The sequence below is a fragment of the Kogia breviceps genome, chromosome 3 (genome assembly GCF_026419965.1).
Source record: "Kogia breviceps isolate mKogBre1 chromosome 3, mKogBre1 haplotype 1, whole genome shotgun sequence".
NCBI classification, from domain to species: domain Eukaryota; kingdom Metazoa; phylum Chordata; class Mammalia; order Artiodactyla; family Physeteridae; genus Kogia; species Kogia breviceps.
Window position 1 is genome coordinate 169,532,736 of NC_081312.1, and position 27,997 is coordinate 169,560,732.

Below are 27,997 nucleotides of genomic sequence, written 5' to 3' on the forward strand. Positions count from 1 at the left end.
ATGCCTGTTGAGTAAATGATTAAATTAAATGGGCTCTTACTATATGCCACATTTTTAACTATGTACTTTACTTATATTATCTCATTTAATCCTCCTAACAGCTATAAACATTAGTTACTATTACATTTCTATAACACTACTACACTTTCTCAGCAAGAAAGTACTATAGGAAGAAGGATTATAACATAGATAATCTGACTCCAGATTTCACTTAAAGACTTTTCATCCCATGGTTATTGATACAGAAATAAATTCATAATATTGTTTTTTAAATGAAAAAAGCGAGCTGTAAACCTTTACGTAACATTTTTTTAAAAAAGTATGCATACACATATTTGTGTAGAGTTAAAAAGATGAAAGAACTTATTCTAAAATGTGATCTAGGGCTTCCCTGGTGGCACAGTGGTTGAGAATCCGCCTGCCGATGCAGGGGACACGGGTTCGTGCCCCGGTCCGGGAAGATTCCACATGCCACGGAGCGGCTGGGCCCGTGAGCCATGGCCACTGAGCCTGCGCGTCCGGAGCCTGTACCCCGCAACGGGAGAGGCCACAACAGTGAGAGGCCCGCCTAGCACAGAAAAAAAAAAAAAAAGTGATCTATTGGGATGATGAAATTATAGGTGATCTTTCTTATTTATATTTTTCTTTTCAGGATTTTTGGCAATTAGTGTGTATTACCTGTAGAGTCAGAAAGAAACGATAAGCTCTTTTAAAACTATTACAAGAATCAGGGAATTCCCTGGTGGTACAGCGGTTAGGACTCCACGCTTTCACTGCTTAGGGCCTGGGTTCAATGCCACAAGCTGCGCAGTGTGACCAAAAAACAAGAACAACAAACAAACAAACAAAAAATTATAGGAATCAAATTATTTTAAAATACATATTTTCTGTCTATACTTTTTTTGTTTTTGTTTTTGTTTTGCCTCCCTGTGTGGCTTCTGGGAATTTAGTTCCCCAAGCAGGGATTGAACCTGGGTCCTCGGCGAGATTGCGAAGTCCTAACCACTGGACCGCCAGGGAATTCCCTGTCTATAACCTTGAAAAGTTTTATTTTAATTAGTTGTACCTCTTCTCAGTCAATAAAGAATTTAAACTGCTAAAAGATGGCTTGATCTCTCCTCAATGAAAAGGTTGAACTTCTGTGTCATATAACGGTCCTACATGAGTCCAGTTAGGACTGCCTATAGTACAGAAAATTCCTTCACTACCTCTACCGACATTGCATACCACTAACTCCATTCAGCTAATGATAAATTCTCCTAAAATCCGGTCTTCTTGACATCAATTTCTTGCAGTTCAGTTTCAAAAGGTTTAATATTGTATTCAGCAAGCCAACAAGTCAAATTCTTTTTCAAACGATTGGTAAGACTCCTCCAGACACCGGTCATCTTGGTAAATAACACCTACTTGCATCCAGCTGATCAAACCCAGAAACACCTTTTTCCATCATCCCTCATGAAATTCTATTCTTTTTTCTTTCTTTCTTTTTTGGCCGCACCGCGCGGCTTCTGGGATCTTAGTTTCCCGACCAGGGATTGAACCCCAGTCCTTGGCAGTGAAAGCATGAAGTCCTAACCGCTGGACCACCAGGGAATTCCCTCTGTTCTTTTTTCAAAATAAATCTCATCCCCTTCTTTCCATAACCGCTGTCACCACTTAGCGGTGCATTGTCCCTCTCTGGATTAGTGCAATAACATCCTAAACTGAAAACATTTCCACTCTGTCCTTCCACATTCTCCACACAGCAAGAAACCAGAGCAATCTATTACTCTGTAATAGACAGTAATGTAAATCTGATCATGTTACTCCTTAACATGCTTAAAAGCATTCAATGGTTCCCAACAAACTTAAAATGAAGCCCAAAGTCCCTTCTTGTAACACCCTGTATGATCTGCATCAAGTATTCTCCCCAACCTCCTTTCCGTCACTGGCCCTTTAATCACCACGCTCTAGCCACACTGGCCTTATTCTTGTTCCTCCAGTCGGCTAGGCTTGTCACTATCTCAGAACCTCCAGATGTTCTGTCTACCTGTTCACATCTATTCACTCTTCACTTGGCTAACTCCTACTCATTTTTTACTTCATATCATCAAGATTCCACGTTTGCTTTGTTCACCTAGCACATTACTGATGCCCAATAAATAACTAACCACTTCATTTATTACCCCACCAGTACTAGCAAAATTCAAAACAAAACAAAACAAAACAAAACGGAGTGGAGGTGACACAGAGGGACATAATTATATGCTTTAACCAAGAAACTAAAGAACGTCAAATATTATTTTTAAAACGGAATGTTTGCAAAAACTGTTTATTTGCAAAACTGTGAAGAACTCTCAAAAAAAATTAAAATGTCACCATCAAAAACGATTTTTAAATGAACTAAGAACAAAACATTGCCACCGGTGATTACTCCTGAAAGAAGAATTTAAAATAAAAACGCCTGGAATCTTTTTTCTCTGCCCTTTTGCCTCAAAATGGAAAGATGGGGAGGAGGCTGAATCAAAATTTTAAGTGCAAGCAATCAAAAACTTAAATATATCAATATACATTTATTAGTTACTTTTAGTCAAAAAAAGAGAAAGCATTCATAGAAGATTATTCAAATTTTTATAGCATGTTTGGGTTAAATTCCATCTAAAAGAAAGAGTAGAGAATCGGGGTTGTGAAGACGAAAGTCTCTGAAGAGGCGAAAGGATGGAAAAGGAACATCACTTGCTCCCTTTACATCTACGGCAGACGTTTCCCCTGCCCCCTCCCCACCCCCACACCAGAAAGTCTAGCACTGAACAATGCCTGATGGATTCTGTAGCAAAAATTCCACGCAATCAAATCGATAAGCCAAGGTCTCCATCACGCTCGTATTTTGCTTCTGCTTCATCGTCAGCCCTTTACTCTCAGCGTTGCCCCGATCCCTTCTCAACCCCAGGACTCCAACTGGATTAAACGCTTCCCTCCTACGACCCCTTAAAAGAAACCACTTCCAAGAAACGCAAACGGCAAACGCGGGCAGGGCAAGGGGAGAAAAATGGACTGGATGCCAGACCCACCTGGGGCTGAACGGTGCTCGACAGAGAAAACATCTTCTCCAGGCGGTCAGCGACCTCACCCGCCCGCCGAAACTGTCCCTCTTGTCCACGGCCCGGCGGGGAGGCGCTGAGCCCTTTTTTCCTCTTCTTTTCTCTCTCCTCTCGCCCTCACTCTTCCTAGAAACTGAAAATGGCCTCCCCTGCCCACAGCTGCTGCAAAGACAGACAATCTGCCCCGGAAGGCAAGGCGCTAAACGCAACAGTACTTCCGGGGTAGGTGAGGCCGCCCACCCAGGGGCGTGCACCAACGCTCCGCCTTTTCGGGGGCAGCTGACGCCCTCCAAGGTAGTTCACGTTCACGTTAAGAAATACACGCGCCGGAGCCCCAAAACTCATTGGCTGTTTTCTTTTTAAAGGGGAAAGACACGGACCCTGTTAAAATCTTTCTCCAGCTTTGTTATCAATACTTCCAATATATTTTCCTGTTCTGACTGGGCCTTGAGCTATGATAACCTCTATTGCTACAATTGAGTGCTCTTTATCTTCCCCACAATAAATTAAAAAACTCTTCCAATTTCAGATAGGCAAGTTACAGTCTGTTAAAATGTCAAATTACAGGACCAGTCATGCGCATCCTGCTCATCCAGTTTCTCCACATTCTGTGATTTCACTGGCCATTGTTTCACGGACCAGACAGAACTGGTTTACGTTTTTCCCGCGGGTGGGAGGCCGCAAAGGAGTTTAAAAAACAAAACAAAAAAAAGTGGGATGACGGCCGGGTCCCACCAGCCTCGTTTGGAGGTCGGGAGAAAACTCTTCAAATCCCTCGATTCAGATTCAAGCCCCCGTAATCCCTTTCCCCGTCTGCCAAGAAATATTTGTGCCTCCCCCTGTCACTACAAAGGAGGTACGTGAGCCGCTGTCACCCTGGAAGAGTCTGTGGTTGGTTCAAGAATTTCCCAGCTGCCCCGCCTTCACGTTCATTGGCTTCTGCGTCGACGCAGAGCAGGTGACAGGGGCGGGGCCGCACTTGATTGGGCGTGGCGTGCGCAGCGACGGGGTGACGCCACGGCGGAAGCGCGGTGTGGGCGGAGCCTCACTTTGAAAGCAATTGGCGGGAGTTGTGGCTCCGGAAGGGGCCTTGGTCGCTGACAGAGACTTGCATCCGGGCTGGCCTGCTCTGGAGGCCACAGCTGGCGGCGAGATGGAGAGTGGAGGAGGCACGCCGACAGGGGAGTTCGTGAATAGGATCCCGGTGCCCCGACCTCCCTCCATTGAAGAGTTCACCATAGTGAAGCCCATTAGCCGCGGCGCCTTCGGGAAGGTGTATCTGGGGCAGAAAGGCAACAGGTTGTACGCGGTGAAGGTAAGTCAAGGAATAAAGAAAGCGAAAGAGGCCGGCCCTTCGGCCCTCCTTCCCGCTCCCTGAAGTGGGCAGGCCCCAGGGCCGCTGGAACGACTAGACGGGTGCCTGGCTCGCTGAAACCTCCGGAGCCCTGTGGGATGACTTCTCACTTAGGGTGACAGCGCGGGCAAGTCGGTGCCACCTCTGCCCCGTCCTTCTCTTCGCACCACGAAAGCTTAGGAGACGCCAGAACTTCTGAATCCTTTTTACTAATTTGGGCTTTACTAGGATTAGGGTTGAAACTTTAAATTTGAAACAGTTATTTCCATGTTATATTTTAATTCTATCAGTTTGACAGATTCATGTTTTATTGAGATGTAACTGACATTTACTAGTTTCAGGTGTACAACATAATGATTTGGTATTTGTCTAGGGCGAATTGATCTCCACAATAAGTCTGGTTAACAGCCATCATGACACAGCTACAAATTTTTTTTCTTGTGATGAGAACTTTTAAGATCTCTCTCAGCAGCTTTCAAATATACAATGTAGGATTAACTGTAGTCAGCATGCTGTGATGTAGATTAATTTGTGACCTATATAACCAAAAGATCTCATTAAACCCCACTTTTCTCTTCATTCTATAAATCTAGAATGTACTTATATTTAAAGACGGAGCTGAAATATGTCCCAAATCACTCCTTTATCCATGCAGTAGTATATATCATTCCAAAGCATTCAAGAGCTTTCAATATATTTGAAGCTGTTCTGGCCACTCTTGATTCTCATCCACTCCCATAGCTTCAGATTACTCACATCTCAGCACTTAGTGAAGGTGATAAAGGAAAGAAGCCAGCAGTCTGTTTTGATGCAGTTTCAACTTCCTGTTGGACATTGCTGTGTGAATATCTAGCAGGCACCTCGGAATTGTGCTTGCCTAACTTCGAACAATCCTCTCCACCTAACTGCCTCCTGTATTCCTTCTCTCCATGTAATATTACCACCATCTCTGTCATTCAGGCTAGAAACTTCAGTTATTTTAACTTTTCTCTACTTCATCTGTATATTTTTTCTCTCAACTAGGCCTGTCAAGTCTGTCTCATATTCATTCGTATTACCCCTTCTATTCCATTCCCAAGTCTGCCCAAGTACAGGACTTCATTTTTTCCATTTCTTTCTTTCCCTTTCTTTCTTTCTTTCTTTCCCTTTCTTTCTCTCTCTCTCTCTCTCTCTCTCTCTCTTTCTCTCTCTTCTCTCTCTCTCTCTCTTTCTAAAAGTACAATTCAGTTTTTAATAAATTAAAGATTGAGTAACCAGGACCACATTCCAAATTTAGAACATTCCCATCACCCTGAAAAGACCTCTCTTGCTCATCTGCAGTGTCTCCCCCCCTTTACACCCCTAGCCCCAGGTAATCATCAGTCTACTTTCTATCACTGTAGGTTTGCCTTTTCTGGACATTGCATATAAATGGAATCATGAAATATATGGTCTTTTGCATCTGGCTTTTTTCACTTGACATGATGTTTTTGAGGTTCATCAGGCCTTCATTTCTATACCTAGTCTATTGGAACAGGCCCCTAACAGGAATCACTACTTTATTCCTTTGGCTGTACCATGCAAGCTGAAGTCCAAACTCCTTAGAAAAGCAGTCATGCTCCAAGTTCTGGCTCTAAACTTCCACTGTATCTTCTACATATTCTATGATCTAACCACGCCAGACAATTGGCTAGTCCTTGAATGCTGTGTATTGTCTTGCTTCCAAACTTATGTTTATTCTGTTTCCTCCTTAACTGCCTTCCTTCCACCCTTCTCTGCTCTTCTCCACCTATGTTATTTATGTATTAAGGTTCATCTTAGCCCCCCTTCAAACCTTTCCTGACCTTTCAGACCCACCCTATTGAAATTAATTCTCCCTCACTTCATATGTTCCCAAGATTTTTTGCATTTCCTTCTATTATACTAACCAGTCACTATTACCTGTTGAAATGAAAACACCAATACACTTTTTGATAAGTATTTGTGAGTATCCTCTTTGTGTGTAGAGTCTGTGTACCGTGGTAACAAAACGAACATGCCCTCATAGAGCTTGCAATCTAGTGGAATGATAGGTGACATCATGTTTCAGACTGGCTTTGTCGGTTTCCGTTGTTTACTTATGGAAAGGCTCTAAGGCTGGAATTGACAGCGTATTAATGATTTTATTACATGTTCTATTGAATCTTTGGAAGAAATATGCCCTTTTTTGACTTGTAATCTTCCTGAGAATTGATCTCAATGTTACTAACTATTCAGTTTAGTGCTCTAATTTTTTAAAAAATTTATTTATTTTTGGCTGTGTTGGGTCTTTGTTGCTGTGCGCGGGCTTTTCTCTAGTTGTGGCGAGTGGGGGCTACTCTGTTGCGGTGCGCAGGCTTCTCACTGCAGTGGCTTCTCTTTGTTGCAGAGCACGGGCTCTAGGTGCGTGGGCTTCCGTAGTTGTGGCACACGGGCTCAGTAGTTGTGGCTTGTGGGCTCTAGAGCACAGGCTCTGTAGTTGTGGCACATGGGCTTAGTTGCTCCGTGGCATGTGGGATCTTTCTGGACCAGGAATCGAACCTGTGTCCCCTGCATTGGCAGGCGGATTCTTATCCACTGTGCCACCAGGGAAGCCCTAGTGCTCCAATATTAATGTAGGTTACAGTTTTGCTTCCTTACCAATTACCTTGAGATTTTAAAAGAGTAGTTATTTTCTATAACACAGCATCTGAGACTATTAAGTTTCAGTAAACTCTAACCATTTTTAAGAAAATTTTTTCCCAGGCAAACAAACATACATTCTTCCTCTTTCTGTTTCTATTTCCATCCATCAAAGAACCAGAATTTTTAAAAAATGAATTAGCTACTATTTCTCTATGCCTACATTCCTGATTATCTGGGGACGTGTTAGGAACATTACTATCTTTTGGCTTAGTTGTAAGAACAGCAGAACAGAATTTTTTTTTCTACTAATAGGTAGGGTAGTCAGGGAGCATTTGCTTACATCGTTTTCCTTATCAAAAGGGATGTGATACTTTTGCCGCTTGATACCAAGATAAGCAGTTCTATGTTAAAGAAAGTTTTGTTTTGTTTTCACCATATTAGCTGTTTTTCTAGCAGAGTTTCCCGCTGGCAATGTGAGGTCCAAACAACATCTGTATTTTCTCTCGCTGATTGTTTTCATGATGGCAACTTGGAAAACTGAGAATACTTTGTCATAAAAAATAAAATGGATGTGTCTATTGTCATGTTACTTACTACAGGTTGTCAAAAAAGCAGACATGATCAACAAAAATATGACTCATCAAGTACAAGCTGAGAGGGACGCCCTGGCCCTAAGCAAAAGTCCTTTCATTGTGCATTTGTACTATTCACTGCAGTCAGCAAACAATGTCTACTTGGTGAGTAAATAACTTGACATTTTCTCTTCATTCAGGAATCACTGAACCCAGTGACTTAAGAATTACAGTCTCTGGGTTCAGAGTACCTGCATTTGAATTCCAGATCTTGCACTTACTTGCTTTATGACCTTGGCCAAGTTACCTTACCTGTTCTGTTAGTTAGAGTTCTCAGGGAAAAAGAACAATAGAGTGTGTGTGTGTTTGTCTGTCTGCCTGTGTGTGTGTGTGTGTGTGTGTGTGTGTGTGTGTGTTGAGAGGGGGGATTTATTTTAGGGAATTGCCCTACATGGTTATGGAGCGAGCAAGTCCATAATCTGCAGGGTAGGCCAGCAGGCTGTAGACTCCGGGAAGAGTTGATGTTGCAGCTCAAGCTCAAAGGCAGTGAAGAGGTAGAATTCCCTCCTCTTTGGAGGAGAAAGAGATGACACCTCAATATTTTTTCTCTTCAGGCCTTCAGCTGATTGGATAAGGCCCTACCACATGATGGAGGGTAATCAGCTTTTACTCAAAGTCTAATGGTTTAGATGTTAATCTCCTCTAAAAAATACCTTCACAGCAACATTTAGATCAGTGTTTGACCAAATATCTGTGTACCATGGCTTAGCCAAGTTGACACATAAAATGAACTATCACACTTCAGTTTCCCCATTTGCAAAATGGACATAATAATAGTACCTACCTCAAAGGTTGTTATGAAATTTCAATAGATTGATATAAACTATGTAGAACAGTGTGTGGCACAGAGTGCTACAAATATTTGCTAAGTAAAGGATGTATAATAGAAATACTACATAAAGCTTGGGGTATAATAAGGAAAGATTTAGGGAAGTGGTGGATTCGGGGTGTATGGACTTAGAGAATTGCTTGCTTTTATTTAACACGGCAGCTTACACTCTGTTAATTCTAATGAGGAATTTGGGTGGGGGCAGGAAGAGGTGAGGATGGTAGGTGTTTTGACTTCAAGTTCTAGAGTTTCTTCTGACTTCAGAGACAGTGTGTGGATTAAATGTTTGGTAACTCCAATAGCTTCTGTTTAGTTTAAATAAACAGAATAATTGACTTTACATCGTTTAAGCCAATAGTTGGCAACTGGCCCATGGGCCAAAGAGCACGGGCTCTAGGCACGCAGGCTCAGTGCTCAGCAGTTGTGGTGTATGGGCTTAGTTCCTCCGCGGCATGTGGGATCTTCCCGGACCAGGGATTGAACCCATCTCTCCTGCAATGGCAGGCAGATTCTTAAGCACTGTGCCACCAGGGAAGTCCCTACTATAATATTTTTGAATTATTATTCCTGAAATCAGCTAGGCGGCCATATCTTGTCTACTAACTTCATCACTGGTTTAGATCCTTGATACTCAAAGTGTGTCCAGAGACAAGCAGTATCAGCATCATCTGAGAACTTATTACAAATGCAGAATCTCAAGCTGCACTCCAAATCTGCTGAATCAGAATGTGATTTTGTTTGTTTGTTTTTTTTTTGTTTTTTGGCCCTGCTGTGTGGCATGTGGGATCTTAGTTCCCTGACCAGGGATCGAACCCACACCCCCTGCAATTGAAGTGCGAATCTTAACCACTGGACTGCCAGCGAATTCCCCAGACTGTGAATTTTAACAAGATCCCCAGGCATGTTAAAGTTTGAGAAGCACTGGCTTAGACAAAAGATTTCCTAGAAATCAAAGCTACTTTGAGACAAAAAGATAAAGTATGACTAAACTTAGCCACAATAACAACAAATAATTGATTACTACTTTCCAGGTACTATGCTAAGTACAAGGAACATAAAGATGGAAATGTTTATTATGGAAACGTTCAAACATATACAAAAATTGAAAGATTACTCTAATGAATTCCCAGATATTATCATCCAAGTTCACCAGTTGGCAACACTTCACCAAATTTGTTTAATCCTTTCCAACTCCTCCACCAACCTTTCATGTAATGGTCTTGGCATCCTGTGATTCAATGCCTCGATTCTTTTTTTTTTTTTAACATCTTTATTGGAGTATAATTGCTTTACAATGGTGTGTTAGTTTCTGCTTTATAACAAAGTGAATCAGCTATACATATACATATATATGCATCTCCCTCCCACCCTCCCTTATCCCACCCCTCTAGGTGATCACAAAGCACTGAGCTGATCTCCCTGTGCTATGTGGCTGCTTCTCACTAGCTATTTTACATTTGGTAGTACATATGAGTCCATGCCACTCTCTCACTTCATCCCAGCTTACCCTAATGCCTGGATTCTTTATTAAGGTTTTCAAAATGATGATTTTTAAAAATTCTATTATTCCTTCAGCTTTTATTAGCTGGAATTCTTCTATAAAGAACTTTCCCATATTATCTATTTCATTGCTCTGAAATACAGGTTGTCTAAGGAAGGCAGAATAAATGCTTGATTCTTTCCCTTTCATCACCAGTTTTCAGAAGTGCAACCTCTAAATAAGTGTGTTTTTTGAATTATCTTTATGAATTCATGGAATGTTGTAGTTTTGATGTGTTTTAATCAATTGCAGTCATTTTTTTCTGTGTTTAAATTGTCCCATCTTCAGTGAGTGGGAGCCCCTTCAGTTCATTTCTTTGTCTTTTTTTTTTTTTTTTTTTGCGGTACGTGGGCCTCTCACTGTTGTGGCCTCTCCCGTTGCGGAGCACAGGCTCCAGACGTGCAGGCTCAGCGGCCATGGCTTACGGGCCCAGCCACTCCATGGCATGCGGGATCTTCCTGGACAGGGGCATGAACCCATGTCCCCTGCATCAGCAGGCGGACTCTCAACCACTGTGCCACCAGGGAAGCCCCATTTCTTTGTCTTTTTATACTATCCTAGTATTCTGATAGCTTCCTTGCTTTCTGGCATGACAAGATAGTTAAGGCTTATTTTGCAAATGTCCTGAACTAGATCTAGGCAAGGAGGTCTAGCTCCTTTTTGGGAAATAGTGTCTAGAGACCGTGATCTAGGAGGTAGTGATTAGAAAAGTTCATTGCCACTAGGTTGTCATTCCTTTTAGGCATTCTCAGTGGACAGACTGGGAAACACACATATTTATAGAAAAATATATCATGAGTTCATGCTAATATTTCCAGGTCAAAGGAAAATTACAGAATTTTTACTTAACATTTTTGAAAACTATATAAAATATAAAAATATTTTGAAAAATATTTGTATTCTTTCACCCTGAGAATCTGGGTTCCTAACTATATCTATATATCTATATCTCTCTCTATATATATATATGCATATAGTATTTTCAACATAGCAATACCAGTATTGTTTTCCTAACACTAAAACAACTGGATTCAGTTTAGGATTTCTCTGCAATTCTTTTTGCCCTTATGATGTATGTACTGCCAAGATTCTGTTCTCTGAAGTCACTTGAAATAATTCTGTGTGGTTATGAAACTTAAGATAGTGCAAAGTTCATTTATTCCCCTTTTGTATCAGAGATTTCTACTCGAAAAGGGAATCCATAAAAGTACTAGAAGAAAACTGATGTGATTATTTTAATAGAATGGTGCACGTCTTACTAAGTGAAAAATAAAGCTTACTTTGATACAAAATACCATATACATGGTCAGTAAGAAAGGGTAAATACCCCAGTAGAAAAATAGGCAAAGAATGCAAGTGATTCAGAGAAGAAATATGAAAGACTAAAAGCAGTGTAAAGATGCTAAATCTCCCTAAAAGTAAATAAACATTTAAACAAGTTCATTTTTTCTTCCTTAGATTGACAAAAAGTATTGATAATCATTGTTGATGAGGGTGTGAGAAAACAAGCATTCTCATGAGCTCAAATACAGTTATCTGTTTGCTTATTTCCCTACTACTAAATTATAATCATTAAGTGCATCAGTTACATTTTATTCATGCTATATTCCCCATGCTAGCACAGTTTTTGTGCTTAGTAATGTTTTAATGATTCATACCATCAACAAATATTAACTAACCTCTGTGTACCAGGGAAGTGATTGCCTTAGAGAGGAAAGAAATGACCTTATATTATCAAGTCCTTAGTAGGCAATATTTTATAGCTTGAAACTATAGAAAATTTTGAGAATAATGACTAGTACATGTAGAAGGATTAATAGAGCTTTGCAGCCTCATAGCAGTAATGAATTCAGGCAAGAATCACGTATAGTCATATGGTGCTAAAATCATTGCTTGAAAGTTTGTTGGGGAAAGAGGGTATTTACATAGTTTCAAAGTATCTTCCCCAGATTGCCTATTAATTACAAGAGGGAGAAAATACTTCTTCAGTGGAGAAACCTGGAAGTTACCACCTTAACTAAGTCATCAAAGTTAACATTACCAGGAATAGAACACACTAATGTTTAGCAGTCTCATCTGGTGGAAGTCACTACGAAGTACTCAACGTCGATTTTGTAGTATTCCTGCCCAAAATTCATAACCTGAATTGAATCGTAAGGAAATAATCAGATGTCATGAAGGACCATCCCATACCCCATCCAGCACCCTGCCAAAAAAAGGCAAAAAGTTATTGCAGATTAAAGGAGATGAAAGAGATATGACAACTAAATCTCATGCATGGTCCTGGGCTAGGCATGAGAGACGAGGAGATAGGCCATCATGAACAATATTGAGGTAATCAGAGAAATTTGAATACAGACAACAGGTAATAGCATTATTTTAGCATTAAATTCCGTACATTTTATTATGCTATAGTTACATAAGAATGACCTTGTTGGGAGATACATGATGACCTCTTCAACTTTATTCTTGAGTTAGTCAGCCAAAATTTTAAAGTTATAGATTAATACCAGTTGTTAATGTCACCATATATTTTTTAATTAAACTGTTTAATCTGAACAAAAATACATGCATGTAAGATATTTATGTTAATGATGTTAATAACTGTGTTATGTTTATTATGTAACAATCATGTTAATGATTAGCATAAATATTTTTATATTCATATATGTGGAGAGGAAGAAAGCAAATGTGGCAAAGTGCTAACGATAGGCAAATGTAGATGAAAAGAATATGAGAAGTCATCCTGCTCTTCTCACACCTTTTCTGTATGTCTGAATTTTTGTTCAGACTGAACAGTTTAATTTAAATTTTAAAAAGTATATGGCAGGGCTTCCCTGATGGCGCAGTGGTTGAGAGTACGCCTGCCGATGCAGGGGACGTGGGTTCGTGCCCCAGTCTGGGAGGATCCCACGTGCCGCGGAGCGGCTGGGCCCGGGAGCCATGGCCAATGAGCCTGCGCGTCCCGCAACGGTGAGAGGCCCGCGAACCGCAAAAACAAACAAACAAACAAAAAAAGTATATGGCAGTATGAGTAAACCTGGTATTGATGTGTACTGAGTGACACCAAGAAAATGTGTCTTACAGGACCATGCTAAAAATGCATAACCGTAATGCTCAAGTAAGATATTTTTAAAGTAGTCATATTGGTTTTATTTTGCAATATTTATATTCCTTTTGACAGGTAATGGAGTATCTCATAGGTGGAGATGTCAAGTCTCTCCTACACATATATGGTTATTTTGATGAAGAGATGGCTGTGAAATATATTTCTGAAGTGGCATTGGCTCTAGACTATCTTCATAGACATGGAATTATCCACAGGTAAAGACTGACTTTTCTCCAAACTATTACTTAAAGCACAAGTAATCAAATTATGTATTAAATATTTGAGTCTTAAATATTGCATAACCCTACATATCTGGGTTGTCTAAAGTTTAGTAGTAACTTGTGTGAGTTTAGAAATTATATCAACTCTTCTTTCATCTCCATGTGTGTTTTGAATATGTTACTTTGTCTTCAGGTATCCCATTTTGTGGAGAATGTTGAATCTTTTTTCCACTCCTTTAGCTGTACATCATACAAAAGTGCTATATTTTATAATGCCAGCTGATTTACAGTGTTTTGCTCTTTGCAAAGAAAGGTTAAGTGGCTCTTTTCGATTAAGGCTTAATCTCACCCTCCTTGAAAGAGGTAAATATGATTTTGACCTGGCTTGAGGTTTATTTTACCTAATGAAGTTTATTTATTTTAATAGACTATGTAATGAATAATGCCAAAGATAATGTAGCATTAAATAGTTAACTTTCTTGTAGATTTGGATATACAAAATATAGTTTGCTTTTGAGAGTTGTTTTCTGCACTTTCAAAGCCACCAATGAGAAAAAATAAGTCGGGTTTGATTGTTCTGTAACTTTCTGTTTTTTTCGCTGGTAATTCTAAAATCAACACTAGCTTTTTTTAGTTATCTGCTATTTGTTTTTTATATGTGCAGGGATTTGAAACCAGACAATATGCTTATTTCTAATGAAGGTCATATTAAACTAACAGATTTTGGCCTTTCCAGAGTTACTTTGAATAGAGGTAAGAAACACAGCAAGTAAGTACCTTTTTAAAAATCCAATACATTTTAGACAGTACATTTCATTAACTTTTACTGTTTTCTTTGTTAGTTTATAATGAATAAAATTTGATGATTAGTTTTTTCTGCAATAGGCTAAAAAGGTATACTGGTATTTTCATTCAATTAAAGATGAAAACGGATTAACTAATCTTATATCCTCAAAGGTCCTTGAAGATCTTTGGATCTTCAAAGAGGAACTGACAGTTTCTGTTCCTCCAAATTTTTATCCCTACTGAAACTGGTGCTGACCAATTAAACATCAGTAAAATGACTAAAATCACTACAACATGATAGACAACTAATACCTAAAGAAATTATTCAAATATACATGACCACTACCTTGATAAACAAGGGGCAGAGAAAATAAACACAGAATTCACAAATACATATATATTGGAGTATGTTAATTTCACTACTCATAGCACTAGAAATGCTAATTTTAAAAAGTAATAAATGAATCATTTTATACTATTAAGCTAGCCAAAAGAAAAAAAGGAGAGCTGAAGATCCAGTGTTAATGAGACTGCAGAAAGCACAGGAAGTTTTCCTAGGGACATTGTAAATAAGCATAGTTCTTTCCAAAGGAAATCGACCACTATGATTTAAGAAACAAAGGTTTTAATTCCTTTCGACCTAGTAACTTGTGTCTTGGAATTTATTCTAAGGAAGTGGTTCAAAAGAATAATATATATGAATAAAGTTGTTTGTACAGCATTGTTTCTAATGGAGAAACTAGAAACTACTTAAGTTTATTACAGAAACATGGAGAAATGACAGCTTCCTGACTTGATAGCATGTTGTATTATCTACCAAAATGGCAGAGGATGGAAATAAATGAGCAGTAGAACCAAATTATTAACCGTGGGATTATAAATATTTGAAAGTAAATAGAGAGCTACAGTTCTTTATTTGCAAGTACAAATTTTGAAGCATTTTGAAGACCTAAAGATTTTTCATATGTTTGGATTGGTAAAATGTGACCAGAGTTGATGTGGACCATTTATAGTTTTTATTAATCCTACCTCACGTGACTACCCATACTTTTCATAGCAGTAATAATAAATACAGATTGTAGATGAAATGCACTAGGGATGTTCCATACTATACAGTATATTAATCACCTATTTTTCTAAAATCTAAACTTTTTTTTTTTTTTTTTTTTTTTTTTTTTTTTTTTTTGCGGGACGCGGGCCTGTCGCTGCTGTGGCCTCTCCCGTTGCGGAGCACAGGCTCCAGACGCGCAGGCTCAGCGGCCATGGCTCACGAGCCCAGCCGCTCCGCGGCATGTGGGATCTTCCCGGACCGGGGCACGAACCCGTGTACCCTGCAACGGCAGGGGGATTCTCAACCACTGCGCCACCAGGGAAGCCCTAAACATTTTTTAATAAAGCAAATCTAACTCCTCAGTTTTAGAAAAGATATTGGGAAAAATTACAAATGAGAAAAATTTTGTATTTTTTTTCCTTTTTTCTTTTCCCTTTTTTTTTTTTGTCTGCGCTGTGCGCCATGAAGGATTGTAGCTCCCCTACCAGGGATCAAACCCGTGCCCCCTGCATTGGGAGCTCGGAGTCTTAACCACTGGATCACCAGGGAAGTCTCAGAAAAATTTTGTATTAGGGTGATATTGCTGATGAATTTAAATTATTTTTATATTATAATATTAATATTTTTTGTATCTCATGGTTTAGCTTAAAGATGGCTCCCAAACATTGTGAATTTAGGTTAATATAAATAATTCTATGAAAAACATCTTGGAGCATACAGGTTTTTCTGATTTGGTTTCTTTCTTTTCCTTTTTTTTTTTTGGATTGTTATTTAAAAAAACTCATAAGGTAAAATTTACCATCTTAACCATTTTTAAGTGTGTACTTTACTAATATTGACTCTAGTCACATTGTTGTGCAACAGATCTCTACAACTTTTTCATCTTGTAAAACTGAAACTCAATACCCCATTTTCCCCTCCCTGCAGCCTTGGCAGCCACAGTTCTACTTTCTGTATGAGTTTGATTACTTTAGATACCTCATATAAGTAGAATCAGACAGTATTTGTCCTTTTTTTTTTTTTTTTTTTTTTTTCTTTTTTCTTAAATGGGCCTCTCACTGTTGTGGCCTCTCCCATTGCGGAGTAGGCTCCGGATGCGCAGGCTCAGCGGCCATGGCTCACGGGCCCAGCCGCTTCGCGGCACGTGGGATCCTCCCGGACCGGGGCACGAACCCGCGTCCCCTGCATCGGCAGGCGGACTCTCAACCACTGCACCACCAGGGAAGCCCTATTTGTCCTTTTGTGACTGACTTATTTCACTTAGCATAGTGTCCTCAATTCATCCATATTGTAGCATGTGACAGGATTTCTTTCTTAAGGCCAAATTTTATACACATGCACACACACAGATACACATACACGTGCCATGTTTTCTTTATCCATTCACTTGTCGATAGGTATTTGGGTTGTTTCTACCTCTTCGCTATTGAGAATGATGCTGCAATGAACATGAGTATGTAAATAAGTCTTGAACACCCTGCTTTCAATTCTTTTGGGTGTATACCCAGCAGTGGAATTGCTGGGCCATATAGATCAAATTCTATTTTTAATTTTTTGAGGAAACTCCACTGTGTTTTTCATAGTGGCTGCACAGTTTTACATTTTACAATTTACCAGCAATGCACAAGGGTTCCAGTTTCTCCACATTCTTTCCAACACTTGTTATTTTTTGTTTTTTGATAGTGGTCATTCTAATGGGTATAAGGTAATATTTCATTGTAGTTTTGATTTGCATTTTTCTATTGGTTACTAATGTTGAGCATCTTTTCATAAGCATGTTGGCCATTTGTATATCTTCTTTAGAGAAATGTCTATCCAAAACTTTTGTTCACAATTTAATTAGATTACTTGGGGTTTTTGTTATTGAGTTGTCATTGTTTCTATATTCTGTATATGAACAACCCCTTATCAGATAAATAATTTACAGATATTTTCTCCCATTCTGTAGGTTGTCTTTTCAGTCTGTTGATTGCTTCTTTTGATGTGCAGAAGTTTTGAAGTTTGATATAGTCCCATTTGTTATTTTTGCCTTTTTCCTGTGCTTTTACAGTCATAAACAAGAAATCATTGCCATAATATTTTTTAACTTGTTTAATTTGTAAAATATTTTTAAAGAAGTTTATTGTCGTTTTTATTGTTTCATCAAAGTGAGGTATAAATGAAATTCATTAAGTTCAAACTTTCAGCCTACCTTTTAAAGTCTTACAGCACATACAAAGCATTACACTTCTCTTACTACTTTTGATAGCTAAAGAAAATAGTACAATATTACATGTGAGTGCTGAATGTTCTATTTTACAATGTTACACATTGAAACCTGATAAAAATCTGCATCATTTTCTATCTTGCCCTATACTTACATAGTTAGCTCACATGAGGGGCCCACAATTTATATTAATTCCTTAAATAGATTCTGTTTTTGAAATTTATTTTATATTCTTAATATTCTGATTCCTTTCTTAGCGTTTTTTACAACCTTTTCTTTCTTTTTTTAAAAAATAAATTTATTTATTTATTTATTTATTTTTGGCTGTGTTGGATCTTCATTGCTCCGTGCAGGCTTTCTCTAGTTGTGGCGAGCAGGGGATACTCTTTGTTGCGGTACGCAGGCTTCTCATTGTGGTGGCTTCTCTTGTTGTGGAACATGGGCTCTAGGGGCTCAGGCTTCGGTAGTTGTGGCACACAAGCTCAGTAGTTGTGGCTCGCAGGCTCTAGAGCACAAGCTCAGTAGTTGTGGTGCACGGGCTTAGCTGCTCCGTGGCATGTGGGATCTTCCCAGACCAGGGCTCGAACCCATGTTCGCTGCATTGGCAAGTGGATTCTTTTTTTTTTTAACATCTTTATTGGAGTATAATTGTTTTACAATGTTGTGTTAGTTTCTGCTGTATAACAAAGTGAATCAGCTATATGTATACATATATCCCCATATCCCCTACCTCTTGCATCTCCCTTCCACCCTCCCTATCCAACCCATCTAGGTGGTCACAAAGCACTGAGCTGCTTTCCCCGTGCTATGCAGCTGCTTCCCACTAGCTATCTGTCTTACATTAGGTAGTGTATATATGCCTATGTTACTCTCTCACTTTGTCCCAGCTTACCCCTCCCCCTCCACATGTCCTCAAGCCCATTCTCTATGTCTGCATCTTTATTCCTGTCCTGCCCCTAGGTTCATCAGAACCATTTTTTTTCTTTTTTTTTTAGATTCCATATATATGTGTTAGCATATGGTACTTGTTTTTCTCTTTCTGACTTACTGCACTCTGTATGACAGACTCTAGGTCCATCCACCTCATTACAAATAACTCAATTTCCTTTCTTTTTATGGCTGAGTAATATTCCATTGTGTATATGTGCCACATCTTCTTTATCCATTCATCTGTCGATGGACACTTAGGTTGTTTCCATGTCCTGGCTATTGTAAATAGTGCTGCAATGAACATTGTGGTACATGACTCTTTTTGAATTATGGTTTTCTCAGGGTATATGCCCAGTAGTGGGATTACTGGGTCATATGGTAGTTCTATTTTTAGTTTTTTAAGGAACCTCCATACTGTTTTCCATAGTGGCTGTATCAATTTACATTCCCACCAACAGTGCAAGAAGGTTCCCTTTTCTCCACACCCTCTCCAGCATTTATTGTTTGTAGATTTTTTGATGATGGCCATTCTGACTAGTGTGAGGTGATCCCTCATTGTAGTTTTGTTTTGCATTTCTCTAACGATTAGTGATGTTGAGCATCTTTTCATGTGTTTGTTGGCGATCTATATATCTTCTTTGGAGAAATGTCTATTTAGGTTTTCTGCCCATTTTTGGATTGAGTTGTTTGTTTTTTTGATATTAAGCTGCATGAGCTGCTTGTATATTTTGGAGAGTAATCCTTTGTCAGTTGCTTTGTTTGCAAATATTTTCTCCCATTCTGAGGGTTGTCTTTTCATCTTTTTTATGGTTTCCTTTGCTGTGCAAAAGCTTTTAAGTTTTATTAGGTCCCGTTTGTTCATTTTTGTTTTTATTTGCATTTCTCTAGAAGGTGGGTCAAAAAGGATCTTCTGTGATTTATGTCATAGAGTGTTCTGCCTATGTTTTCTTGTAAGAGTTTTAGAGTGTCTGGCCTTACAATCAGTTCTTTAATCTATTTTGACTTTATTTTTGTGTGTGGTGTTAGGGAGTGTTCTAATTTCATATTTTTACATGTAGCTGTCCAGTTTTCCCAGTACCACTTATTGAAGAGGCTGTCTTTTCTCCATTGTATGGTCTTGCCTCCTTTATCAAAGATAAGGTGACCATATTTGTGAGGGTTTATCTCTGAGCTTTCTATCCTGTACCACTGATCTATATTTATGTTTTTGTGCCAGTACCATACTGTCTTGATTACTGTAGCTTTGTAGTGTAGTCTGAATTCAGGGAGCCTGATTCCTCCAGTTATGTTTTTCTTTCTCAAGATTGCTTTGGCTATTCAGAGTCTTTTGTGTTTCCATACAAATTGTGAAATTTTTTGTTCTAGTTCTGTGAAAAATGAGTGGGCAGATTCTTAACCCCCATGCCACAAGGAAAGTCCCCTCAACCTCCTTTTCTAATACTTTATTACCAAGAATTATTTTTTTGCCAGTTAGATGTCACCCTTGTATTTATCTTTTTTTAATTGATTAATTTATTTTTATCTTTTGACCCCCTTCATCCATTTCTCCCACCCCCTACCCCCACGTCTGGCAACCACCAATCAGTTCTCTGTATCCCTGAGCTAGGTTTTTTGTTTTGTTTTGTTTTGTTTTTTATATTCTGTATATAGAGGGAACATATGGTGTTTGTATTTCTCTGTCTTCTTAGTCGCACATGTTTACTGTATGGCGTGATGGCTTTCCTACCTGTATTTGTCTTGCACAAGCCAACTTTACAGATAATGTTAATAATGTGGAAAGTGAGGTAAAGTTCAGAACAAATAAGTATTGACTTAGTCAATGACAGTTGAAGTTTTTGAAGAATATCATATACTTTTCTTTCCATACATAGATATCAATATGATGGATATTCTTACAACACCATCTATGGCTAAACCTAGGCAAGATTACTATTCAAGAACCCCCGGACAAGTATTATCTCTCATCAGCTCTTTAGGATTTGTAAGTACTTGATAAGAAAACACTCATATAATATGCCCTTTCATGATTGCCATTTAAATGAATTAAAATATCAAGCATGTTGAATTACTTCAACATTTTATCTACTTAGGTGTATAACGGTCTATACATTTAGGTGGTGTTTTTGTGAAGGTAAATCATAGCATTTGTTTTTTCTCTTTCTCTTTTTAATAGCACACTCCAGTTGCAGAAACAAGTCAAGATTCTGCAAATATTCTTTCAACCCATGTATCTGAAACATCACAGCTTTCTCAAGGACTAACTTGTCCTATGTCTATAGATCAAAAGGACATTACTCCTTATTCTAGCAAACTACTAAAATCATGTGAGTATAAAAGAAAAGGTAGTTTATTCCATTAAATGTATCTTTTGAGGAACAAAGTATTTTGGAATATTCAAATATTCAAACACTCTGTGGCATTCCTCTATTTTATCATGTAAATGCCATTTCTGACAGGGGTTGTTGCAGATCTTTAAATCAACAGAATAAAATGTCAAGTTAATTCTTAATTAGCTATAACATTGTAATAATTATTGGGTGAATATTACTATATTGAGTCTATGGAAGTCTTATATGGAGAAGATGTAGTACTTGTACTATTCTGTGCCTTTATAAAATTATTTCCAAAAGATTCTGAAATAAAATAGTTGAAGTAAAGGTATGGTTTTTAATTATTGCACAATAAAAGATGAAAGTCAAGTAGTAAAGGAGGCAAGTGGGACATTTGTATAGCACTTAACCTCACCCTCTATAACTTATCAACAGTGGACAATTTAGTTGTCTGCATGCATGTTCATCATCTTGGGAATGTGAATAATGATGCTTTGAAGGGTAATTAGTGTTGTTTTTTTCATAGATTTTACCTTGTTTTGAATTTGGTCCTCAAATCTGTACATATCTTGGATGGATGGATAGACTGATAGATAGATAGAAGAATTGCCTCCTTTTTACAAATGAGAAAATTAATATTTGAAAACTTTCAGTTACACACTAGTAAGTGGGTCAGTTAATTCCTGACTGCAAATATAGTTTTCTGTCCACTGACCCTTTCCGCTTGTTTTTCAAACACTTCTGTGAACATCAAAATAGCTGAAATATATATATAACTTTGATAAACAGTAAACTGTTAGGGACTTCCCTGGTGGTCCTGGTTAGGACTCGGCACTTTCACTGCTGTGGCCCGGGCTCAATCCCTGGTCAGGGAATTAAGATCCTGCAAGCTGCGTGGTGTGGCTGGGATAAAAAAACAGAAAACTGTTAAAATATAGGATATGCAAATGTGATTTATAGCCTTGTTCTTAAGGGAAATGATTGCATCTCCCTCAGCCATTTTTTAATCTGATCAGAACGTGGTAGGCACTGTGCTGGTCACATGAGTGAATATGAAGATGAATATGAGACGTCCTTGCCTCTGGAGAACCTGTAATTTTGTGGTGATTGTAGGTATAAAGGGATAATAATAACAATCCTATAAAATAAATGCCACAGGAAGACTACTGTGATCCAGCACAAAAAGTGATCATTGCTAACTGGAAAAATCAAGAATGGTTATAAATAAAGATATAGGAACAGGCAAGCAGGACCTAAAAAGAGAAATAGGATCTTGATAGCTCCAAGTATATTGGAAAAGGGCATTTCAGATAGAGGCATGAGCAAAGGCATGGACACATGGAAATATCTTCCATCTTTAGATAACAGGACAACATGTGAGAATGGGAAGCACGTGCAAAGAAAAAGGAAGTTTAGCAGGTAGATGGGGAAGGTACATGGGGAAGGATCAAGTGCTGTTACAGAGAGCCTGGAATGTAAGCTGTAGAAAAATGGGAGCCACCAAAAGTTCCAAAGCAGGGAGTGGTCTGATTGTATCGGTGATCCAGAAGGAGCTCAGTAGCAAATATGCAGTGTGCAGACGCATTAGATCAGACACAAGTTCCCATGTTGCTGGGGAAAGGCAGCTGAGCAATTTACTCACACGTCAAGGTCAGTGTCCAGTGAGTCTCAGGAATCCCACTGAGAGGATTTATGTGCCAAAGAGAAAGTTGTTTTAGACGGACTTTCAAATCTCCTTCCAGTTTTAAAATTCTAAGGTTTATTAGATCAAAAAAACTATAGTAAACTAAGAATTTACTTGGGATTAAAGTCATGTTCACCCTTTTCAGGAAAGAGAAAACAAGATATACATATCTTTTTATATACATATAAAATCTTTATATGCATGTATCGTGATCTTTAGTAAAAGCATGATTATCTATTGTGTCTCATTTTAAGTTCAGTAGCAACAATTTTTTTTTTTCTATTTTTAAAAATTTATTATTTTTTTTGGCTGCATCGGGTCTTCATTGCTGCGCGCGGTCTTTCTCTAGTTGTGGCGAGTGGGGGCTACTCTTGGTTGCAGTGCACGGGCTGCTCATTGCGGTGGCTTCTCTTGCTGCAGAGCACAAGCTCTAGGCGCGCGGGCTTCAGTAGTTGCGGCACGTGGGCTCAGTAGTTGTGCACAGGCTTAGTTGCTCTGTGGCATGTGGGATCTTCCCAGACTAAGGCTTGAACCCGTGTCCCCTGCATTGGCAGGCAGATTCTTAACCACTGTGCCACCAGGGAAGTCCCAGAGCAACAATTTTTAGCATCGTTATTTGTATATAAGATACAGGAACTTGTATCATATAGATGGTGCTGCTTTCTTGCACTGGCTCACTCTTAGACAAATCACTATTATTTATTTTACCCAGTCGTGTAAAAAAGTCTCTATGGATGTATATAATTCCACACTTGTAAGCATGTAAACCTCAACATTAAAATAAAGCCATAGTTTTAATTAAATACAAATTGAATCGAGTAAACGTAGTCCTATTCCAGCCTCCTAGCACACCTGGATATAGCACATCAATAATGGTCCTTCATCAAGAAAAGTTTCACGTTGGATGATGGTTATTCAAAATGGATTTCCTCCTAATTACGTAAATTCGCTCCCTTGTCCTGATTTCTACTTTATGAATATTGAGAGTTTTGCATTGTTTTTTAACTTTCAGAACAGTACTTGTATGCCAAAACCACCCAAAGCCATCCTTATGGATGAAATAATGTTTACATGGAAATAGTTCTGATATGAAATACTTAATACTTTTTCTAATTATTTGTAAAGATTCAGGATCAGCGGGAAAGTAGGAAAGATGTGACATAAGCTTCAATGTTTTCTCTTTCCCCCCACACAGGTCTTGAAACCGTTGCCTCCCACCCCGGGATGCCTGTGAAGTGTCTAACTTCCCATCTCCTCCAGTCTAGGAAAAGGCTGGCGACATCCAGCACCAGCAGTCAATCCCACACCTTCATGTCCAGTGTGGAATCCGAGTGCCACAGCAGTCCCAGATGGGAAAAGGATTGCCAGGTCAGAGTGACATTCACCTTACCCAAAACCAACTATGTGTGTCAAATTAATGATAGAAACGCTATGTACCTTTTCATACAAATTCTGTCAGGAAATGAAATGGTTACATGAATGGCAGTCAAGGTATTCTTCATTTTCCTATATATTCTGTCAAGTTCTCTTGAAAGATTTCATTTCTCATTCAAATGTGAAATTATTCTTGCTCAGTATTTGAGATTCCAATTTTTTTATTTTTGCAGTATATTATTAGTAAATGTTTGGCTTCTAGGCATCTAGATGGACTTCCTTTTTTTAATTCCCTACTCTGACACACACAGACCTTAGATTGTTGAGTTTTTTTTTAACCTGTCCTATTTTAAACTTATACTACCTCCTTCTTTACTGTTTTCTGCTAGTTTCTCATTTAATGGAATGGTAACTCTTTTGGATCGGAAATAACTTTTAGACCACAAAGGTAATGTATGTGTGTCTTTGAAAGTATATATTCTAAGGAGATTGCTTACCAAGTGAATAAATTTACTGAAAGTTATCTTACTTAATTTATATATTCTGTTTTGGGATTTTTAAAGCTATTAAAGCTGAGGGGAACTAAAAATATAATAAAGTTTCCTTTATAGAATGCTGACAAAATAATGTTAGCTTAGAATAATGTTAATACACAAAGAGTAACCTTCCATTTGATAAAATAAATTGGACTGTATTTGCTCCTTATTCTCAGTAGCATGATATTCTTCCTTATTGTTGGATATGTGTATTTTAGGAGTAAGGTCAAATTATTTTTTAGTTAAGGCAGGGTTTCTCAATCTTTTTTCCTTCTCTCCTTATTGATTGCCCTCTAGGTAGTAAATGCTTCAGGAAAAGCCAGATTTCCGTTCTATTATTTTACCTCTTTTCTATTCAAGAAAGCATGTTATATAATATTTCAAACTATACATAGCTTAACCTTCTTCCTCCCTCATCTGCATCCCTAAGGAATGCAATGATTGGGTTACAGTAGAGCCTCTCAGGTTAGGTCAGAGGAGTGACAATGGACCATAGGGGACCACCACTGGTAAACTTGCTAATCCCCAAATGCATCATTTTCTGTGCTTCCCGAGCAGTGAGTTGTACTTTCGGAATTGTCTTTTTGTTCATGACTAACTGCTCCTTACTATTACTAAGTAAGGTAATAAAGTTCGATTTTTCACATATCAAAAATATGCACTATTAGGGTTTATTGAAGATTAACTCTGAGTAATCTTGTAAAAATCCTGATTACCATATGCCAGTTTGCAAGATTATGTCCAAAATTCTGATCACACAAGGGCACCTGCAGAGTTGGAATTCAAACAGTCTTCAGGAAAAGCACTTTGTTATCAACGCATCCTCAGTTTATATTGTTGACAATGGATATTAACTCCTGTTATTTGGGTTTTTAATGACAAATTGCCATTAGTTTAGCTTCATCTTGTCAGCTTGGTTTTATTATACTTGTATGAATTGATATGTGTTTACATGAACAATATTTTTAGCCCGTAATTGTCCATTAACTCTATTTCATACCCTGTGATTGAAATACAAAACAATCATCCCTTTTGCACAGCAGATATATACATAATGTAGCCTTACCCTCAGTTTTGCCTGAATATATTCCTATTAATTTGTCCTATTTAAATAACATGTAATACACCATCAAATACATATTATAGAATAGTTGGTTTAAATTTTATTCCAGTGTTTCACTCAAACTAATGTATATAAATGTATACTATAATTATTTATATTGCTTTCTAATTCTCCATTATCATTGTTCTGTTTTTCCATGGGAATGTGGAAAGAGCTACCCATCGTAGCTTATGAGGTCAGTTATCCCACTTAAGTGGGCAGAGGTTTAAAAGGTTAAAGATTCTCAGCTTTACATAATTTTTTTAACCGTTTTTTCCTCCCTCTTAGGAAAGTGACAACACAGTGGGCTCTACAATGATGAGTTGGAATACAGTCGAAAGGAGTTTATGTACAAAATCTACAAATGCCGTGGAGACCAAAAGTTTCAATAAAAGGGATCTTGAGTTAGCCGTTTCTCCCATTCCTAACAGCAGTGCCGATCCTGCCACTGGAAACTCTTGTGGAAACCTTGCTGAAAAATGTTCTTCTGGGGAAGTTTCTTGGGAGGCAAGAGAACTGGATGTAAATAATATTCATCTGGCTGCTGACACAAGCCAGTCTGGTTACCATCAGTCACATCGATGTGCTGTGGATTCCAGGGGGGTGACTGAAGAACACCTTGGGAAAAGAAGTTGTAAAAGAAGTTTTGAGTTAGTTGACTCCAGTCCTTGTCAGGAAATTATACAGAATAAAAAAAATTGTATCGAGTATAAGAGTAGTAATGAAATGAGAGATGGTTATGCCAATCAAAGGACAGGCTTAACAGGTAAAGTCCAGGACCTTAAGCTGTCAGTATACAGAGATCAGCAAAATGACGGGGCTAATAAGGAGAACATGGGCAGTTCTTTCACTGATAAACAACAAACACCAGAAAAATCACCTGTCCCAATGATAGCAAAAAACCTTATGTGTGAACTGGACGACGACTGTGACAAGAGTAGTAAGAAAGACTACTTAAGTTCTAGTTTCCTGTGTTCCGATGATGATAGAACGCCTCAAAGTATTCGCATGGACTCTGATTCATCTTTCCCTGGAATTTCCATCATGGAAAGTCCATTAGGAAGGCAGTCCTTAGATCCAGATAAAAGCATCAAAGAATCCTCTTTGGAAGAATCAAATATTGAAGACCTACTTCCTACATCCCCCAGCTGCCAAGAAAGCACCTTGCCGAGAGGCGATGAGAGTCATGCCGTCCAAGACAGCAACCGAAAAATGTTAGCTCCTTTGGAGGCGCTGAAAACATTAACCTCTAAAAGAAATGCTGTGGCTTTTCGGAGTTTTAACAGTCATATTAATGCAACCAATAGCTCAGAACCATCCAAAATGAGCATTACTTCTTTAGATGTGATGGATATTTCATGTGCCTATAGTGGTTCATATCCCATGGCTATAACCCCTACTCAAAAAGAAAGATCCTACATGCCATATCAGGTATGTGATCACTTGCTAATGTTTTGTCCTTTAGATTTTAGAAAAATAAACTGTTAAGGCCAGACACTTGCCTGTCAGCTACACTATATAATATTAATCATATAGTTTTGTTTTGCTTGTTGGGAATCTATGGCTCCTTGGAGGTTTTAGTACAGAAAAGTAAAGCAGGTAGCAATGTTTATCATTCTTAACTCCAATGCCTCCTTCATTTGTATTGTTCTGTATACTTTCACATATTTACATAGCACATGTTTACATATTTACAATCACATATTTTCACTTGATCACAGCAACTCTGAGATACAAAATTAAAGTCCATCTACCTTACTGCCTTTTAAGGACATATTTAGATGATCTCTTTCCTTTATAGAAGAAAGTTGAAAAAATAGATACTTCAAATCTTTTTCTTTCCCTAAACCTTTATCCTTTTAAACCCAAAGTTTCATTTTTTCCTTCCTTCGGAGAGACATCGTAATACAGAAAGTGTAAACCTCGACTGTAGGGTTACAAGACTTGAGTTTTCTATTTAGAACTTACTGAGTGACTTAGAAGTCCTTATCTTCAGAGCCTCTGTCTGCCATTTGTCTGTAAAATATAATGACATCTGTCCTGCTGGTCCCACAGAGTCCTTGTGAGACAACAAAATACCTTAAAACCATAAATGCGGGCTTCCCTGGTGGCGCGGTGGTTGAGAATCCGCCTGCCGATGCAGGACACACGGGTTCGTGTCCCGGTCTGGGAAGATCCCACGTGCCGCGGAGCGGCTGGGCCCGTGGGCCATGGCCGCTGAGCCTGTGCATCCGGAGCCTGTGCTCTGCAACGGGAGAGGCCACAACAGTGAGAGGCTCGCGTACCACAAAAAAAAAACAAACAAAAAAATCCCATAAATGCCAGTTAGCACGAGAAGTTATTTATGTGTAGTTCTGTTGTATGCATTGTCCTAGTAATTCACTCATTTGTCAGCCACAGCCTCCCTCTGTGACTGCTCTCAAGCTTGTATTGATCCATCCTATCAAGAATTTTTTCTTGTGGATTTATTCATTGTTTCTTGCATTTCCAGCTCTTACTGAAATTATTGGTGTTATCTTAGCTATTGAATTTCATTATTATAATTAGGGCTTTTTACAATAGGACTTTTCATAATTATAATTAGTTACAAGGCCATTTTCAAAACTGATCA

The 27,997-nt window shown here is 38.5% G+C and overlaps 2 protein-coding genes across 3 annotated transcripts in view; one reads left to right on the forward strand and one right to left on the reverse strand.

The window, feature by feature from the left end:
• Positions 1-3,273, reverse strand: part of YME1L1 (YME1 like 1 ATPase) — a 39,432-nt gene extending 36,159 nt beyond the window's left edge. The window contains exon 1 of the mRNA XM_059056682.2: positions 3,051-3,273. Coding sequence (XP_058912665.1) covers positions 3,051-3,083 — 33 coding nt within the window. The 5' untranslated portion in view covers positions 3,084-3,273. The remainder of the gene's footprint in view (positions 1-3,050) is intronic.
• Positions 3,274-4,161: 888 nt separating this feature from the next.
• Positions 4,162-27,997, forward strand: part of MASTL (microtubule associated serine/threonine kinase like) — a 33,649-nt gene continuing 9,813 nt past the window's right edge. Inside the window, exons 1-8 of one of the 2 annotated variants that reach the window (XM_059056678.2) lie at positions 4,162-4,395; positions 7,656-7,793; positions 13,242-13,381; positions 14,052-14,140; positions 20,232-20,341; positions 20,534-20,684; positions 23,570-23,742; positions 25,675-26,817. In XM_059056678.2, the coding sequence (XP_058912661.1) occupies positions 4,234-4,395; positions 7,656-7,793; positions 13,242-13,381; positions 14,052-14,140; positions 20,232-20,341; positions 20,534-20,684; positions 23,570-23,742; positions 25,675-26,817 (2,106 nt within the window). In that variant the 5' untranslated portion in view covers positions 4,162-4,233. Of the gene's footprint in view, positions 4,396-7,655; positions 7,794-13,241; positions 13,382-14,051; positions 14,141-20,231; positions 20,342-20,533; positions 20,685-23,569; positions 23,743-25,674; positions 26,818-27,997 lie in introns of those variants that run through there. The other variant, XM_067030269.1, reaches the window with a different exon arrangement.